General features: G+C 49.5%; 2 protein-coding genes across 3 annotated transcripts; one reads left to right on the forward strand and one right to left on the reverse strand.

Annotated features, from left to right (window-relative positions):
* Positions 1 to 1,360: 1,360 nt before the first annotated feature.
* CD72 (CD72 molecule) lies at positions 1,361 to 12,000 on the forward strand. 2 transcript variants are annotated; one of them, XM_027839550.1, is made up of 10 exons: positions 1,361 to 1,484; positions 2,248 to 2,355; positions 2,632 to 2,706; positions 3,594 to 3,683; positions 5,427 to 5,777; positions 7,720 to 7,892; positions 8,294 to 8,445; positions 9,201 to 9,341; positions 9,838 to 10,076; positions 11,638 to 12,000. In XM_027839550.1, the coding sequence occupies exons 1-8, from the start codon at positions 1,403 to 1,405 to the stop codon at positions 9,334 to 9,336; spliced, it is 1,167 nt and encodes a 388-aa protein (XP_027695351.1). In that variant the 5' UTR covers positions 1,361 to 1,402; the 3' UTR covers positions 9,337 to 9,341; positions 9,838 to 10,076; positions 11,638 to 12,000. The 2 variants fall into 2 exon arrangements, with proteins under 2 accessions (XP_027695351.1, XP_027695352.1); XM_027839551.1 differs by having other exon boundaries at positions 8,354 to 8,445.
* On the reverse strand, positions 10,131 to 16,093 carry TESK1 (testis associated actin remodelling kinase 1). Its single transcript, XM_027839549.1, has 10 exons — positions 15,866 to 16,093; positions 15,514 to 15,635; positions 15,374 to 15,422; positions 14,888 to 15,034; positions 14,598 to 14,680; positions 14,179 to 14,269; positions 13,378 to 13,461; positions 13,083 to 13,172; positions 12,720 to 12,837; positions 10,131 to 11,441 (listed from the first exon to the last, which is right to left on the reverse strand). Exons 1-10 carry the CDS (start codon positions 16,076 to 16,078, stop codon positions 10,516 to 10,518), a joined length of 1,923 nt encoding a protein of 640 aa, XP_027695350.1. The 5' UTR covers positions 16,079 to 16,093; the 3' UTR covers positions 10,131 to 10,515.
* Between the last annotated feature and the right edge of the window lie 565 nt (positions 16,094 to 16,658).

A 16,658-nucleotide genomic window follows, 5' to 3' on the forward strand; every position in this document is an offset into this window, starting at 1 on the left:
TGATTTCTTCCATTCCAGTGGTTATTTTCCAATAGAATATAGGCTCCTTAAGGGCAGGAACTATTACTTTTTTTCTCTGTTTTGTCAGTACCTAGCAGATCACCTAGTATTTAGTAGGCTTTTAATAAATTCTTGATGGTTGATTGATAGGTCTTGAGAGCCTGGAGTAGGACACTTGGGGGCCAATTCTAGCATCCTGAACCTCTTTTGGGTTAGTGAGGTGAAGGGACCAGAGCAGCAACTTTAATTGAGGATGTCAATTTCATTACCTGCAAAATGAAAGTGTTGGTCTAGAAATGATCTCTAAATTCTATTCTAGCTCTGTCAATAGACCATTCATCCATGACGGAGGAGGGTGGCCAAAATGGGAGATGGGGAAGGAAAGAACCCCAAGCAGGATTGCTAGTGGTAGCTAGAGAGGGACCACCTGGTTCTTGGTCCTCTGAGTCCTCACCAGGTGCCAAATGCCTGGAGGATTCTAGTCCCACATTCCTGAGAATCTGACCCGGGAGACTGGGTGTGCTGGGTGCTGGCAAGCACAGAACTGCCATTACAGTCAGTTAACCAACACCTTCGATTGAACATCTTCTGTATACACAGCCCTGTGGGAGAAATCATAATCAAAAATGGGGAATATGGTTCCCATCTTTGGGGGAAATCTTGTTCTGATAACACCACCCTAGGGAATTAAGTGGGGGAAGAATAGTCTCCCTTTTTGGGAGTTGGGTTGGAAAGATATAGACATTTCCCTGGGGACCCTCTAGTCTTATGACATGGTCCCTGTAACTCCCCATAGACTGAACCTGTCAATATGCTGGAGAGACAGGTTAGAGTCCCTTAAGCGCTCAAAGAATACAGAGTAGAAGGCATTGGTGGGGAGGGGTGGGTGTGGGTGTGAGTGGTCAGAGTAGGGGAGAACAGAGTTAATCAGAGAAGGTTCCCTGGAGGAAATGATCCTATGAAACTTGCTCCCATTCCTAAGCCTCAGTTTCCCCGTTTCCTGCCTCTGGCCCCTCTCCTCTGAGCCTGCGCCTTCTCCTGAGCCTCAATTTCTCCATCCCCTGTACCCTCCTTTCCTATCACTAATACCACCCTGTTTCTATTTTTGAGCTGACCCCACTTTCGCTTTACTGACTCCAGCTGGGGGGATAATTTCTTATATCTTCCTCTTTTGTGACTAAAAATCATCTGGTAAAGAGCTGTGCAGTGTGACATGCTCTCAATAGGGAGTGGGCAGAGAGCCTCAGAGGGACTGAGGGGAGCAGACATAAAGTGGGCAAGGAAGGAGGGGGATCAGATAAGGAGAAGGGGGCAGACAGCAAAAGGGAAACAGAAGAAGGGGAAAGGGGGAAGAGACAGTGGGACAGGCTTGGAGGGGAGGGACCATAAGAAGCTCACGACCATGGCTGAGTCCATCACCTATGCACATCTGCGCTTTGCGAAATCTCCTCTGAAGAAGACTCTTTCAGCCAGGCTGAAGCAGGGTAAGAGCCCTTGAAACTTCTCAACCTTAACACAGCCTTGATGCTATCCCCTGCTCTGATCTCCATCCTCCTGGGATTCCCCCTCTCTGAAGCTGACTCCTTTTATGCCCCATCTCTTCTGAACCCACTCCCCTATAGTCAATTTCCCTTCACTGACACCATTTCCCTATACCCCATGCCCCTTTACTTACACCATCTCCCTCTAGTTCATCATCCTTTATTGACACCATTTTCCTATAGTCCGTTCTCTTTCACATAAGTTCACCCTCCATCATCTCCTGTAGCCCATAAATGTTCATTGATTGACTGATCATCCTTTTCTGACTGAGCATATCTCCCCCTAACCCCATCCTGGTCACTGACTTATCCCATCTCCCCACTGACTGACTCCATCAGTCCCTGAATGACTCCCCCACCCCACTCAACACATACACTGACTACTCCATTTCTCCAGTGACTGAACTCCCCTATGCTGACACTGCACACTGTTAACTGATCCCCCCCACAATGACTCTGCCTCACTGGCTCTCACTCCCAGTGACTTTTCCCACATGCTCTCCCCACTTTTCTAACCCATTTCCCACCCCTATGCAATTATCTAGCTTTCCAATAACTAATTACTCTTCCTGTGCTTGGTCCCATCCCCTAAATCTTGTTATTGACCCCCTTATTATCATTGACCAACACTCCTCAGTGACTAACCCCCACACGCTGACCCCATCCCTAATTAGCCATTTCCTTATTTCTCTCCCCCCTCTTCCAGACCCTGAGGTGGATGAAGATGGGGAGCTCACCTATGAAAATGTGCAGGTGCCTTCGGCCAAGGATGTGTTCCCCAGCCCAGCTCAGCCTGGCCTTGGGGAACAAATAGGTAGGTGCTCCAGGAGACTCTGAGGGGACTGCATACTGAGGACATGTAGGGTTAGAGTGGAGGAGGAGTGTCAGGGGGTCCCTAGGGACTTTAGGGAGAGGGGAGAGGATCCTGCATGTACCTGGGGAAGATGGAATTAGGGCCAAGGGAGATAGAAGTGTGCCTGTGGAAATGGGACTAACCAGGAGGGTGGTTAAAGAGATATGAGGAGATTCAGAAATAGAGGGGTAGCCAAGGCAGGATAGTTTGAAGATAGATTTACCCTTGTATCTCTAGGAGGGGAAAAGACAGAAAAGCCTGTTACTGCATCTCATTCAGTGACATCACCAGTTGCCAGGAGGATTCTGCCCTGTAAGTAATAATCAACAGGCACTTTGAGGCCAGTCTGAGTCTGGGGGTGGGAGCACTTTGGGGCAGGGAAATCCTGAAACAGAAAGAGTTGGGGCAGGGGAAGAAGAGGGGATAACTTTAAGAGAAAGAAAGGGGCAGGAAAAAAAAAGGAACAACAAGGCCTAGAAACACTGGGCACTGGGCCTTAGGAGAGGATTTCTAGGGCTGATGTTGCTGGTACTACTCTGGCGCCAGCCTTAGGGCATGCACAGCTGGAACACACACCCCAGAATCTGCACTCCACTCCAGTATTGGACTAGGATATAGGGTACTGCAATGGCTAGGGGAGGAAAGATGGAGGAGAGGATCCTTGGATGCCCAGTACTAAGTGGGAATAGATGATGAGAAAGAGAGAAAAAGCCTAGTACAGGGGCATCTAGGCAGCGCAGTGGATGGGGCAGCTAGGTGGCGCAGTGGATAGAGCACCAGCCCTGGATTCAGGAGGACCTGAGTTCAAATCCGGCCTCAGACACATAACACTTACTAGCTGTGTGACCCTGGACAAGTCACTTAACCCCATTGCTTAGCCAAAAAAAAAGCCTAGTACAGATGATCCCTATTGTCCCGGGGGCACAAATTCAGCCACATCATGGCCCCCTCATATAAAAGCACCCACCCTACCTTTGTCCTGATCCCTTTATCCTTTCCTTTAAACAGCTTTCCTCCCTGTAATACCCACCAAACCAGTGCCTTGATCCAATCCCCTTCCTATAAAAGGGCCTTACCACATACCCCTACTATCCCTATAAGGTCTCCGTCCTTATAACTGTCCCTTTCTATACTGTAAACCCCCACACCGCCCTCCCCAAACACAGACTGCACTACAATCCCAACCTTTGTCTCCTCAGGCCCTGTGGCCTGGACACCGCACATTCTCCTGAGCCTGCTGGGCACCTGTTTGCTGTTGGGGGTCACTACTATCAGCCTGGGAGTTCAATGTGAGTATGGTCTTCTCTTGCAGAGCATCTTTTAAACATTAAACTCTTTTTTTTCCCCAATTATCAAGCATTCATTTTTTTTTCCCTTCCCTCTCTTTTCCCCCAGCCTCCATCAAAACAAAACAAAATAAAACCTTGAAACATATATGCCTAGTCAAGCAAAACAAATTCCCATATTGGCTTTGTCCAAAAATGCATGTCTCATACTGCAACATTGAGTCCATCACTTCTCTAATGGAGGTTGGCACCATTCTTCATCATTAGTCTCTGGAATCAGAGTTGATCATTGCATTGATCCCAGCTCTTAGTCATTTCAAAATTACTTGTTTTTATGGTGTTGTTGTTATAAATTGTTCTCTGGTTCTATTCACTTAGCTCCCTTGTAACTTATTTTAATAGTCACCCTGAATGGGGACAGGGGAGCTGGTTTGGGCAGGGATACAAGACCTCTCATTTCCTTAGCGCTAGCACCTCTCTACCTCTCTGGAGACATACCCCTCTGCCTGAATCACCAACCACCTCTAGCTTGTACTCTTCATTCCTGGGAAATTTCTAAATATTGTTCCTTGTTACTAGACTGTTAAAATTCTATCTTGTTCTGGCTCCCCTGACCCCACCCACCACACCCCCCTCCTTCTAGTCAGTATAGTGAATAAGTTTATAAAGAGCCAGTATAAAGTGGTAATAGCAGTGAATAAGATTGCAAAGGGGACCCTGGAAGTCATGTACAGACTGCCCCAAAGATCAAAGGAGCATAATTTGCAAACTGTATCATACATTAACCAAAAATCATATGCTGGGGATATGTGCTAAATCAGGGAAAAGCCATCTAGGCTTTGAAGGCCTTTGGGTTCTGTGATATGTAAATCTCAGAGAAGTTCTAGACATTTCCAGTAAGGTAATAGTGCTGATAATTTTGTAAAGGTGTGAATATATTAACTTTAAAGTTTTATTGACAACTTTGAGGTGATTTGGATATGTTAATGAACTAACCTCAAAGTGGCACAGGTAAGAATATGTCCCCCCCAAAACCTATAAAAATGAGACTTCAAACTCCTCTCCTCCTCCCCCCTCCCCCTGCTCCAAGCATTTTCCCGTCTCCATTGGGTCCATGCTGCCTAGTACTCCCAACTTGAATCCATGGTAATGTAAGATACTCTGTGACATTTCCCCTCCCCTCCCTCTTCTTTCTGCTACCTGCCTCTATACCCTCTCCCCCTACTTCCATCACTTGTCTCTGTACTTTCCATGCCATTTGCCCCTATGTCTTCTGTGTTTTATTAAAGTGTGATTGCAGCCTCACTTCCCACTGCCATTGTGGTCTTTCCTAGTGAGTACCCAAATAACTAGGTGTGCCTGCCCCATTTTATATTTCCATAAGTTCATAAGCAATTTATCTATGAAGGTAGTGGCCATGTCTTGGCTAAACCTTGTATATTCTCTGGCACCTAGCATGATGCTCTATATAGAGCAGGTGCCTTATGAATGTTTATTGTGGTGGTGGTTCATATAGCTCTGTACTTTCCTAAATTCACCTCTTTCTTGAGCCTTTAGCTTCTTAAACCCCCATTATTAAGTCCACAAGAACTTTATAACCCAATTTCAGTGAGACAAGTAGCTGAAAGATGTCAGTTGTCTTGAAACTTGCAAGAAATAGGTAGAGAAAAATGATAAATACCTAAAAGGCTGGAAAAACCATGAGTTCAGCTTTTCTCACCATTCCTACTTTTCTGTGCCCAAAAGATATGCAGATATCTCACCAGCTTAGAAATACCAACCAAGTCCTGGAAGTCACCAATGGTAGCCTATGGCAGAAGCTCGAAATGGGGGCTATCCACTTGTCAAGGAAGGAAATGGATCTGCAGGCTGCCAGGGAGGAGCTGTCCCAGACCCAGCAAAAGTTGGAGGTAGAAAAGGGGCAGCACCAAGCTGCTGAGGACTACCTGCTGACCTGCAGATTGGAATGGAATAAGACAGAATTGAGCCTGAAGGACAATATGGAGGAGAAGAAAAACCTGGAAGAAAAGCTGAAAATCTTGCAGAATAGGCTGAAGCAAGTTCAGCCCCTTTTCAGTTGCCCATCCCGAAATAATGGTACGAGGTTTGGTGGAGGGGCAGGGAAGGGGACGTTGGTGGAGTTGATAAAGGACCAGCAAGACAACTGTGGAGAACATGTGGCGAGACAGAAAGCATGGTATAGTGGTGAAAACATTAGACTAGAGGTTAGAATAATTCTTAATCTTTGATGCCTCCCTATGCATTCATTCAATATCTGATCATCTTATATACAAGATACTTTGCTAAGCACTAAGGGGAACATCAAAATGCATGACACAGTCTTTGACCTTCTAAGAATTTAAAGTCTAGGAGTGAGAAGAAGGGCAGTCCAGGGCAGAATGTTGACAAATGTCACACGGGTGGAATAGACTGGTGCCATCTGGCTGTCAACCAACCCCTCAACCTCGATGATTCCTTCTTTGCCCTCTCCCTGGAATTTTCCTTGTCTTCACCACTCTCATTGATTGGATTTGAGGCATGGGTAAGATTTAGACAGTCAGAAAAGAAAGGAAGAGTTTTCCATCCAGGGTTTATGGAGGTTGGACAACATGAAGCCTGCTTGATGAGGAGACCTGTTTAGCTGTAGCATTGAGGTAATGAGAAGTGACATGGTGCAATGGAGAGGGGACCTAGGTTGGGATCCTAGGAATCTCTATCACCTATGACCTTTGTATCCTTGGGTAAGACTCTACCACTCTGGGCTTTAGCTTCTGCACCCAAAATATAAAGGATGGACTGGAGGGTCTCTAAATTCTCTTCCAGCTCCAAATTTATGATCCTATCTTCCTAGTGTAGGGGAGTAGTGGGAAATAAGGCTGAAAATGTAGGTTGGGATTAGGGTTAAGGCTGTGAATTATTGGGAGGAGGAATTTGGTCTTTGTAACAATAATAACTAGTGTTTATATGGCACTTTAAGGTTTGCAAACCACTTTTTGTTTTTTGTTTTTTTTGGCTAGCCAAAGGGGTTAAGTAACTTGCCCAGGGTCACACAGCTGGTAAGTGTTATGTGTCTGAGGCTGGATTTGAACTCAGGTCCTCCTGAATCCAGGACTGGTGTTCTATCCACTGCGCCAGCTAGATGCCCCTTACAAACCACTTTTTAAGATATTATCTTACAACAGTCCTGTGGAATAGGTGCTATTATCATCCCCACATTATGGGATGAGGATACTAATTTTGTTTCCTCATCTGAAGAATTATCCCTATTATACAGTTGAGGAAACTGAGGCTCAGAGAGGTTAAGTGACTTGCCCAGAACCACACAGCTAGTGTCTGAGGTCTAGTACGAATTCATGTCTTCTCGGCTCAAAGTCCAGCATGCTATTATAGGTTGCTAGGTGGTGCAATGGTTAGAGCACTGGACCTGAAGTCAGAAAGACCTAAATTCAAATCTAACCTCAGAGGCTTACTAGCTATGTGACCCTGGGCAAGTCACTTAACCTCTCTGAGCCTCAATTTCCTCAACTGTAAAATGGGGATAATAATAGCACCTACCTCTTGGGGTTGTTTTGAGGATCAAATGAGATAATATTTGTAAAGTTTATAAGACTTTTGTGAGGTTCAACTGGGACAGAACTTGTGGATGTCTTCTGAAAAGTATATATGCTTATTCAGGTATAAAGATCCTAATGAGTCATAGAAAAGAACCTTGGGGTGGGGGTGAGTGGGAAAGGTGGAAGAAAAGAAAAGAGAAGGGAGCAAGTATTTATTAAATACCTACTATGTGCTAGGCACTGAGCTAAGTGCTTTCCAAACATCTCATTTAATCCTCATCTCTTGGAGGTAGGTGCTAACACGCTCCTCACTTACAACTGAGGAAAGTGGAGGTTAAGTGACTTGCCTAGGTCACACAGCTAGTATGTGTCTGAGGACAGATTTGAACTCAGGTCTTCCATCCACTGAGTCATCTAGCTGCTTCAGTCATAGAATACTAAGGAGCCATTTCCAACCTGAACCAGTGCTGTGATCTCCTTCCTAGGCCAGGAGTGGAAATTTCACCAGTTCCCAGAAAACTGCTGTCCCTTGGGGTGGACGCTATTTAAGAAGAAATGCCTGTACATCTCAAGCAACCAGAAGAATTGGAGGCAGAGTGACTTGTTTTGTCAATCTCTATCCTCAAAGCTGTTTGTTTTTGAGTCATGGGGAGACAGAGTAAGAGTTCCTTGTCCTAGGGCCTCATGTAGATTCTCTGATCCCCCAGCAGATTTTGGAGTATTGGCAAAATAGAACACGTACTGTTAGAGTTCTCTGGACAGCTCCGTGACCTCTCCGGGGTGACTGGCAGTGGCACTAGGGGTCCTTGGCTAGCATAGGACTCATGGTGCTCCTGTTCCCCCATTGCTCCCCAATCTGATGAACTGGGGCTAGTGAGTGTCCTTCCCTAGCTTAAAGCTGAGCCCACTGTAGAGCTCACCCAGGGTTTTCAAGGCTGTGTTTCAAAGAGGCTGGGATGAACCACTGGGAGGGGGTCCACCTTTTGTGCTGGTATCATCAAGACACACACAGTTCCCCTGACTAGTAGGCCTCCCTGAGGTGTCCTCATTCTCCCACAGACTTTACTTATCTTTTCCTGTGGACTTCCTCCACCCAACCCAGTCTGTCTTTCACGCCAGGAACCCATAAGGCAGATACTTAACAAAGAAAAACTATTTGATGATTTCTGGATCCAGGGATGGCAAATAAAGAACAAGAGAGAACGAGATCAGTAAGTTTCCTGCAGACATAGTAAACATGTCCCCCTACCAGCTCTCCCCTCTATCCAATTCCTTTACTCAATATCACATCATCCCATGGTCGGGTGTGACTTTGGCCATAGCCCTCTTAAGAGTGGAGGGAAGCTGAATGAGCAAGGGTAGTGAACCAGCTCATGAAGCCCTAAGCAGGATGAAAAGGAACCCAGGCATCCTAACATAGTGTCTCTGACCAAAACGCTCCCAGGTGTGGGACCGGAGGATTCCCTTGGTTCAGCTCTGAGAGTAGCATGAGCAGTGACAAACCCTGCCAATGAGAAAGAAAAGTGGGAATTTCAGGGGCCCCAACTTGAGAGGTGGGTATTCCAGGATCCCAAAACCAGTGTGAGAGGGCAGACCTTTAGTCTGGAATAAATAGTTCAAGTGATTATCTGATAATTCCCATTTCCTCTTCTAGCTCCCTCATTGTGGTACCACTGTTGGCCCTAAAGTCGCTGTAGACCCTGCTGCTTCATAACTCTGACTCAGCCACTTTATCCAGTTTCCATACCCCTCCTGTAACAACCCCCTCCCATCTCTCCTTCAAAGACTTGATTTGGGACTGGGCTATTTGTTTGGGGGGGAAGGGTATGTTGAAGGGATTAAGCAGAGGGAGTGATTTCAGTAGACTTCTATGGAATGGGAGAAGGTTGGTGTGACCAAAAGGGTGGGATAAGGGAATTTGGGGTGTAGCCAGAGCTTAACTAAACTCCACTTCATTGCTCCCCAGAAATACAGTAAAGTGTTCAATTTTGAACCATTACTCTTACTACTCATCTGACTTCTGTGACAAGATTTTGTCCTTCATCTGTGAGAAAGAAGCCATCATATCTCCTGTTGAGATGGAGAACCACTTCCTTCACTGAGCTGGGTAAGGGTAGGGAGCAGCTCCAGAAGAGAGGCTTAGAGTAACTAGGTGGTTGTAGTTATGTGGCAGCCCCTCTTCTTGTTTCTCAGATCGCCCCCTCTCCCCTCAGAGGAGGGGTCTAGAATGTACAGAGGGGACCTAGGACTACCAAAGTTCTAATACCAGCCCCGACAGAGGGTTGTGAGATTGTTGGAGGCAATGGGCAAGCAGGGGTATATGCAGGGGGCAGATTCATACTCTGTATTTTTGGGATGTGGGGGGAGTGAAGGTCCAAGACCAGAACTATAGGATGCCTATGGGATGGTCAACCAGAGCCCAGTGGAGTTCTCTGGTAGACTTTGAGGGAGGGGAAAGTGGGGAGTTTTACCCATTTCCCCAGCTCAGGAAATTGTGGGGGGGTAGAGAGGGGCAACAGGGTGGGGTCTCACTGGAGCTCTACTCTTTCAGATCTTGTCATTGAAATCTCCCTCTTTCTTTCTCCTCCCTGTCCCTATTCCAGGTCCAAAGCTTCAGGATTCATCTTTTCAAGTCCTCTAGGCCTGTGTGGCCAGTGCTTAGATTGAGGACTGAATGAACACTTCTCTAAACCAGCATTCACATCTGATCCCACCTTCTACTTCAAGTCTTCAAGAGAGATTGGACTACTCCTGGGAAGAGGGGGACCAGCCTCAAGTAGGGGGATTTGGATCCTAGCATCTTCATTGAGGCCCCTGGCCCACTCTTGGGCCTCCATGAGAGGTATTTACTCTAGGGAGGGGGTACGAAGGAGGGGGAAGAGGATACAGGGGCAGATTGGGTGCGGGCGGCCCGGAGCCAGCCAGGCAGTTTTATTGAAATACTTTTAAATAATTTGTGTGTTAGTCTTGTGTGTCAGTCACACCACATGTGTCCATGTCAGTGATGCTGTGTTGGACCCTGGAGGGTCCTGGGGCTTGGCTAAGGAGTGCTCTAGCCTTTGAGTCCAAGCTGTTTTGGGGAGGGTGTTCTGTGGCTACCAGTTCTGTCCCAGCCACCACTGCCCAACAGCAGACTCCAGTCTCTTGAACCTAGGTAGGGAGTGGGTTGCTGAGGCTGGCACTGCCCAGGCTCTAACTGCTATATTCAGGGGATAGTCCATCAGCCTTCTGAAGACCAAAGTTCAGGGCACAAGGGACAAGACCTCCCCCACTCCCTGTTGCTAGGAGCGGGCTCCAGGCAGCTGTAGGCCAGGCGTGGGCGGCTTGGCATGGTGCCCTCGGTGGCAGAGGAGGCTGCCGGCCTCACAGTTCAGGTTGCGGTAGCGGGCTACAGCAGGTGTGGGTCGGGGGCACACAGACAGGAAACTGAAGCTGAAGGGGCCAAGGCAACAGCCGGGGCAGGGCAGCCCCTCATCTGGGTCCCTGGGGGCCACAGTCGGGGGAAGGGTAGGAGGCTCAGTCCGTTCTAGGGCTGTGGCCTGAGGCAGGCTTCGCTGAGCTCTGCCCCAGGGTTGGCCACCCCAGCCGGTAGGGGAGCTCACTACCACAGGTGAAGGATTGTTGTTAATCAGGAGTCCTGTGGACGGTCGTGCCCTGGAGGACCAGAGCTGGGAGGCTGAGGAACAGGTGCTGATGAAATTGTCGTTGATTTCAGCAGGGAATGGGTAGGGCCTAGGCCCTGGGGGCTCTGTTTCAGGACTGCTGCCCCCACAATCCATCCTGTCCTCAGAAAAGGGGCCCACAGGAGGTGGGCCAGGCCCAGGTAGAGCAGTCTCCATTCGGCGAGGCAGCTCTGGAGAGGAGGGTAGAGAGCGGCATCTTCGGGCAGGGGTTTCTGGTAGGGGGCGGGAGTAAGGTAGCTGAACCAGAGGCTCAGGTGTGGTCACCGGAGTTGGGGTGGCAGTGGGCAGTGGCAACAGGGGGATGGCCCTTCTGCTGGGTGTGTCCAAGAGCTTGATCTTGCCACCCCAAAGGTCTTCCCTCTGTGAGAAGGGGTTGACTCGGGCCTGGGTATCTCCCCAGCAAGGAAGCAACCCTGGGGATGGTGGAAGGAATAGGTCAGAGCGGCTGCGAGCAAGCCGGGGATCAGGGGGCAGTGGCAAGTGCTGAGGAGGAGTAGTAGATGGACCATCTCTTGGGGCTGATGCTGTGGACAGAGAAAGTGGTGGTCAATGTTTCAAGCCCCTAGCCACAATCCCGCTTTTCCAAAGACTTCCCCAACCCTTTCCTGAGCCCCTCACAAGCCCTTGACAAACCTCCTTGTGATCAGTCCAAGGGCCCAGGAACTACCCTTTGTAAAGTAATTCTCCTCACATTCTCCTCTCATTCCTCATACACCCTAGCTCAAAAGAACCTGAAAAGTGCTTCCTATATCAGCAAACAGAGGATGGATTGTGGGAGTGGCAAGCAGAAAGATCCCAAGTGTTCCCCACTGCACCCAAATGACTACCTGCCCATCCTGATTGACTTTCAGAGCAGGATCATAGGTCTAAAACTGAGAGGGAGCTTAGAGGTCATCTTCCCTCTCTAGTCGAATTCTCCTCATTTTGTAGTTAAGGAAACAGGCCCACAGAGGTTACAGAACTGGTATCTGAACCCGGGTCTTCCACTACACTACATTGCCCTACCACCTCTCTCATTCTTTAAATTTATTTTTTTTAATTCTAAATTTAACAAACAGCAAATAAAATGGGCATTTCTGTATACACAGGAGAACAGAAAAAAAGGATTGCATATGAAACTGTTGGATCTGTTATGTAAAGTTTGCTTTTAAAAAAGAAATGATCAATTTCAACAAATAACTTTCAAAGTTGTCCTACAATTCTTTCTAGCCTTTCTGTTTTGTACATTTAAAAAAATGTTTCATTCACTTTCTTTTCTTTCTTTCTTTTTGCTATTCCATCCCTATCCCTCCCATCTCTCCTTTCTACTCTTAACCTCCCATGTAGGGAGAAAAAAAGAAGAAAGACAAAGTCCTTGTAACAAATATACACAGTCAAACAAAACAAACCCCCGTGTTGGCCCTGTATAAAAATTTGTGTCTTATTTTGTATCTTGAGTTCATATCATTCGCTACTCCTACAACAGATGAAATATCAAAGAGCAAAGTCAGATTCTCCCAGACAATTAAGGAAACGAGACAAGTGAGGCTTTACTGCCGCCCTCTGATCCCTGACTTGCTACTTTGTTTATGTTACATCATGTAGATTTTCATTAACTTATCTGTAATAAGCTTGTTTTCCCCCAGTAGGAGGGACTCAAGGGCAGGCACTGTGTATCCCTCGTGCCTCTGCACACGATAGGGGCTTGTTTTAATGAAAGGATTCAAAATTCCTCTTTGCCCATCCCTGATGGTCCAGGACCTTTTGCATCTTCCTCCATCCCAACTCCTGTGCCCCCACGTATCACCTCGATTCTTCCGTACCCTGGGTTGGGGCAGAGGGGGCCGGCTTAACCAGACTCTGGGGCCCAGGCAACTGTTCCAGGATGTGTTCCAGATGCTGCGTGATCTCGGTGAAGGGGGCTCGGGAACTAGGTTCCATCTAGAAGGGAGATGGAGTTTGAGGTTCTCATCCAGGACTCCTTCCCAATGTGAGACCCTCCCTACCCTCAGCCCAACGACCTCTGAGTTTAGTGCTGGTAGGTCCTGGCATTAACTTGGTTCAAGTAAGAAACAATGTGGGACCTTCTGTGAAGCTAAAGGGTGGGTGATTGTCATTGTGTATGTGTCTGTGTGTGTGGGGAGGTGTGGGGTTCGAGGGTTGATGGGAGAAGTAAAAGCTCTTACGCTACAACAGTGGATGGCCAGGAGGAGGAAGGGTGGGGGGCAGTCCTCCCCAACCAGGGCACGGAAAGCAGCAACATCCAGACCAAAATCCTGAGGAGAGAGCAGGGGTCAGGACCTCTCCCAATTAGCTTCTCAACCTTCCCACAACCAAACCATTGGTGCTAGCTCCCATCCCTCATTCAGAGTCCTCTCCCTCCAGGAATCTCTCCCTAGTTAAAGGAAAAGATATGTTGCTCTCCCTAGTTAAAGGAAAAGATATGTTGCTCCTTTCCTCTCCTCATCCAATAGTGCTCACCTCAGTTCGGGGCAAATAGTCAGGGTCAGCAGGCACCCGGGCAATGAGTTCACACAGGACAATCCCAAAGGCAAAGACATCAGCCTGGGGTATGGGGTAGGGGGTTGGAGGGAGAGAAACATAAGATGGGATTAACAACTCCCTTTTCCATTGCCAGGAGTATATGGGGGTGGAGGAATTTGTGAAGATTCTTGGTCTTCTACTCTGATCCCTGAGAAACCTGGGGCTCTTGCCTCAGGACAGAGGAGCTTCTCAAGAATGTAGGTTTTGGCTAGGGCATGGGGGATATGTCTGATGGGGTCAGGGAAATATTGGGGCTGTAACATCAGAATCCCTGAGGGGATCAGAAATAGTATACTGGGGGGGAGGGAGAAATTATGTGGGGCCTTAGAAGTCTCTAAGGTGTCTGGAATGACTCTGAGAGATTGTGGGGTCATTAGACGTTTGAAGCAGTCTCTGAAAGGCGAAACTCTGGGAAAAACTCTTTAGGCAGTAGCTAGAAAATCAACCTGAAGGATCTTTGGAGGGTCTAGAAGTGGTGCTGAGGGGTTTCTCATTCATTTATTCATTAAATTATAAAGTATCTTTTGCATAAAGAGTATTATACTAGCTTGGTAGAGGAGCTACAAAGTTTAGACTAAGAGACAAGCTCTGCCTGCATTGACCTTATTGTCAAATGAGTTCACACAGGACAACCCCAAAGGCAGACTCCTCTGGTTGGAGGATAGGACACAATTTACACCTCAGGGAGGTCCTGAGTGATCTTGAAGAATGGGGGAGGAGTGTTTCTGAGGGTCTCACCTTCTCATCATATAGTTCTCCTCGAAGTACCTCAGGTGCCATCCAGTATGGGGAGCCAACCACAGCCAATGGTTCCTTCCTTGCCCCTTCTCTGTAAGTGGAGCAGGGCCTTTTAGACTAGACTCACTCCATACCCTTCCTTTTAAGTGTTTCTTTCCCAACAAAAAAAGGGCACCACGAGCCACCCCAAAATCCAGAATGACCCTCAGGGAAATAGTTTTGGAGGGGCATAGTTCCATTGGGAGCATTCTATGGAGGCATGTATTTCGGTGGGAGGTATTTGGCAGATGAAGTAGGATATATATACACAAAAAACACACACACACACACACACACACACACACACACACACACACACACACGCTAAGGATGGTCTTTGGTGGGCCGCTATCAAGAGGAAATAGGACTAGTCACCTTACCTGTACACAGGGATCTTCTCTGCCAGCCCAAAGTCACCCACCACAGCTGTAAGGCCCTCCTCTTCCCGGCGTACCAGGCAGTTCTGACATGTATATATATACACACACACACACACATCACCAACACCCCCATTACCTCCATCATGCATCCAATACCTTTCTAACAACCCCAATCCCCCATGTCTCCTAAATCCCTGTCCATGTTCATCAGTTCTCCCAACTCCAACACCTCCCAATTCTGTCTCAATCCCTGTGTCTATTCACTTTTATCTCAAAGAGAAGGGGCCTACCTTGGAGGTGAGGTCCCGATGGAAAACACCCTTAGCATGTAGGTAGCGCAGGCCCCTTGCAATGTCCAGGGCCAGGCTGAGTCTAACTGGCCAGGTCAGAGGCTCTGGGGAGCTGAGGAGCTGCTCCAGGGTTCCCCCATTAATGTACTGTAGGACATATGAGTTGTGGGAGCACAAAGAGGTCAGAGGACCATGGGCTGTGCTCCAGGTCCCTCCCCATTCTTGTGCTGGGATATTGGGAATTCTTCAGGACAAGATGAATGCCTGGGCAAGTTCTTTGTATACAAGAATCAAAAAGAAAGGAGTGCAGCCAAGGGGTCATACAAACGTTGTCACTTCTTTCCCCAATCACTTTTCTTCCAGTTCCCCTGTATTGACAGGGCTGTTTTTTCAGCACATTTCTAACAGCTCCGCCCCTCCTCTGCCTTTGACAGCCCCCTCCTCTATTGCTTCTGCATCTCTCAGACTACCCAGATCCCTCCTCACCTCAGTTAGGGCGTGAAGTTGCCCCTGATGCACACAGACCCCCATGAACCTGGGGAAAGACAGGAAAGAGAGTAGGGTTAGAGAAGAGACCTCGCCCCAGTCCTGTTGCTACTTTCTGGAACCCAGCTCTCTGCCCTCACCGAAGGATGTTAGGGTGCCGAAGTCGGTTCATGAGTTGCACCTCCCGAAGTGTGTTTCCCCGGTTACTGGGAAGCCGGTTCATCTTCAGCACAAGGATCTGTCCGGACTGTCGGTGTCGGACCTGGGGGGATATGGGGGTGGTGGCGGCGGCAGGGAAGGCCATTTGATCCCCAGCTCAGCAGTTCCCCACTCACATGCTAAACGATCTCTTCCAGTGGTCCGCTCCCCCCCCCTCCGCTCCCACTCCACCCTCTTTTATCCACAGACAGCAGCAGCACACTCCCCCTGCCCCCCTCTCGAGTGTTTTCTTCTCCACCCCATCCCACCTTGGTCCCCTGCCCCAGGCCACACCTTGTACACGTCTGAGAAGAAGCCGGCCCCGATCTTCTCCGCGCAGTGGAAGTCGTCCACCCTGGCTAGGCTGGACACTGCGCTGCGGAGTGCCCGGTAGGAGGAGGGGCGGCCCCCGCCCCCAGGCGCCGGGGGCCCCTCCCCCCCGGCCTCCCCGGGCCCTTCTCCGGGCCCCGGCCCCGGGCCGCCCAGCGGGGGCCGCTCTCCGGCCATGGCCGGACCGCGCGCCCCTGGTTCACATTGCGGTTGCCCTGGGGACCCGGCAGGGGCCTCTTGGCGAGGCCGGAGGCTCGCGCCGGATCCCCCAGGTCCCCCGCGGGGGATCCGGCCCGGGGGAGGCGGGGCGGCGCTGGGACTCGGGGCCCGGAGATCGGGGAGATCTGGGGGATCCCGGGTCCGCCCCCGGAGTTGGCAGCCCGGGGCCGGGCCGGCCCAGCCCTCCGCTGCGCTCCGCTCGGCTCCGAGATTAGGGCCCCGAGCTCGGGTCGGCCCGAGAGTCCCTAGGCGCCGGACGGTCGGGCGGGCTCGCTCCCCCGCGGGGTGGCGGGCTCGGAGGCCACCGGCGTCTTCTCTTTCCTCGGGCTCGGGCTCCGGCTCGGGCTCCGGCTCCGGCTGGGCTCGGGCGCTGCGGCCTGCGGGGGGCGGGGCCCGGCCTCCGCTTAACTCTTTCCCCCCCGGAGCATCCCGCCCTTGAGCCTCTTTCCCAGCCTCCTCCCCAGGTCTAACCTCCATCCCTGCTGCTGTGAGGATTCCTCTTTGTTCTCGTCTCCTGGCCCTGGCCCTGGCCCTGGGC

Source organism: Vombatus ursinus, unplaced genomic scaffold (genome assembly GCF_900497805.2).
Source record: "Vombatus ursinus unplaced genomic scaffold, bare-nosed wombat genome assembly UNPS02014832.1, whole genome shotgun sequence".
Taxonomy (NCBI): Eukaryota; Metazoa; Chordata; class Mammalia; order Diprotodontia; family Vombatidae; genus Vombatus; species Vombatus ursinus.

Excerpts from the sequence above, each read along its gene's own strand:
- TESK1 (XM_027839549.1), bottom strand. The coding sequence starts at position 16,078 with ATGGCCGGAGAGCGGCCCCCGCTGGGCGGCCCGGGGCCGGGGCCCGGA. Across the intron at positions 13,462-14,178 it reads GAGAACTATATGATGAGAAG|GCTGATGTCTTTGCCTTTGG; the intron begins GTGAGACCCTCA and ends CCCATACCCCAG. Across the intron at positions 11,442-12,719 it reads CCCCTCTGCCCCAACCCAGG|CATCAGCCCCAAGAGATGGT; the intron begins GTACGGAAGAAT and ends CTCTGTCCACAG.
- CD72 (XM_027839550.1), top strand. The coding sequence starts at position 1,403 with ATGGCTGAGTCCATCACCTATGCACATCTGCGCTTTGCGAAATCTCCT. Across the intron at positions 1,485-2,247 it reads TTCAGCCAGGCTGAAGCAGG|ACCCTGAGGTGGATGAAGAT; the intron begins GTAAGAGCCCTT and ends CCCCTCTTCCAG. Across the intron at positions 7,893-8,293 it reads TTGAGTCATGGGGAGACAGA|ACTTTACTTATCTTTTCCTG; the intron begins GTAAGAGTTCCT and ends ATTCTCCCACAG.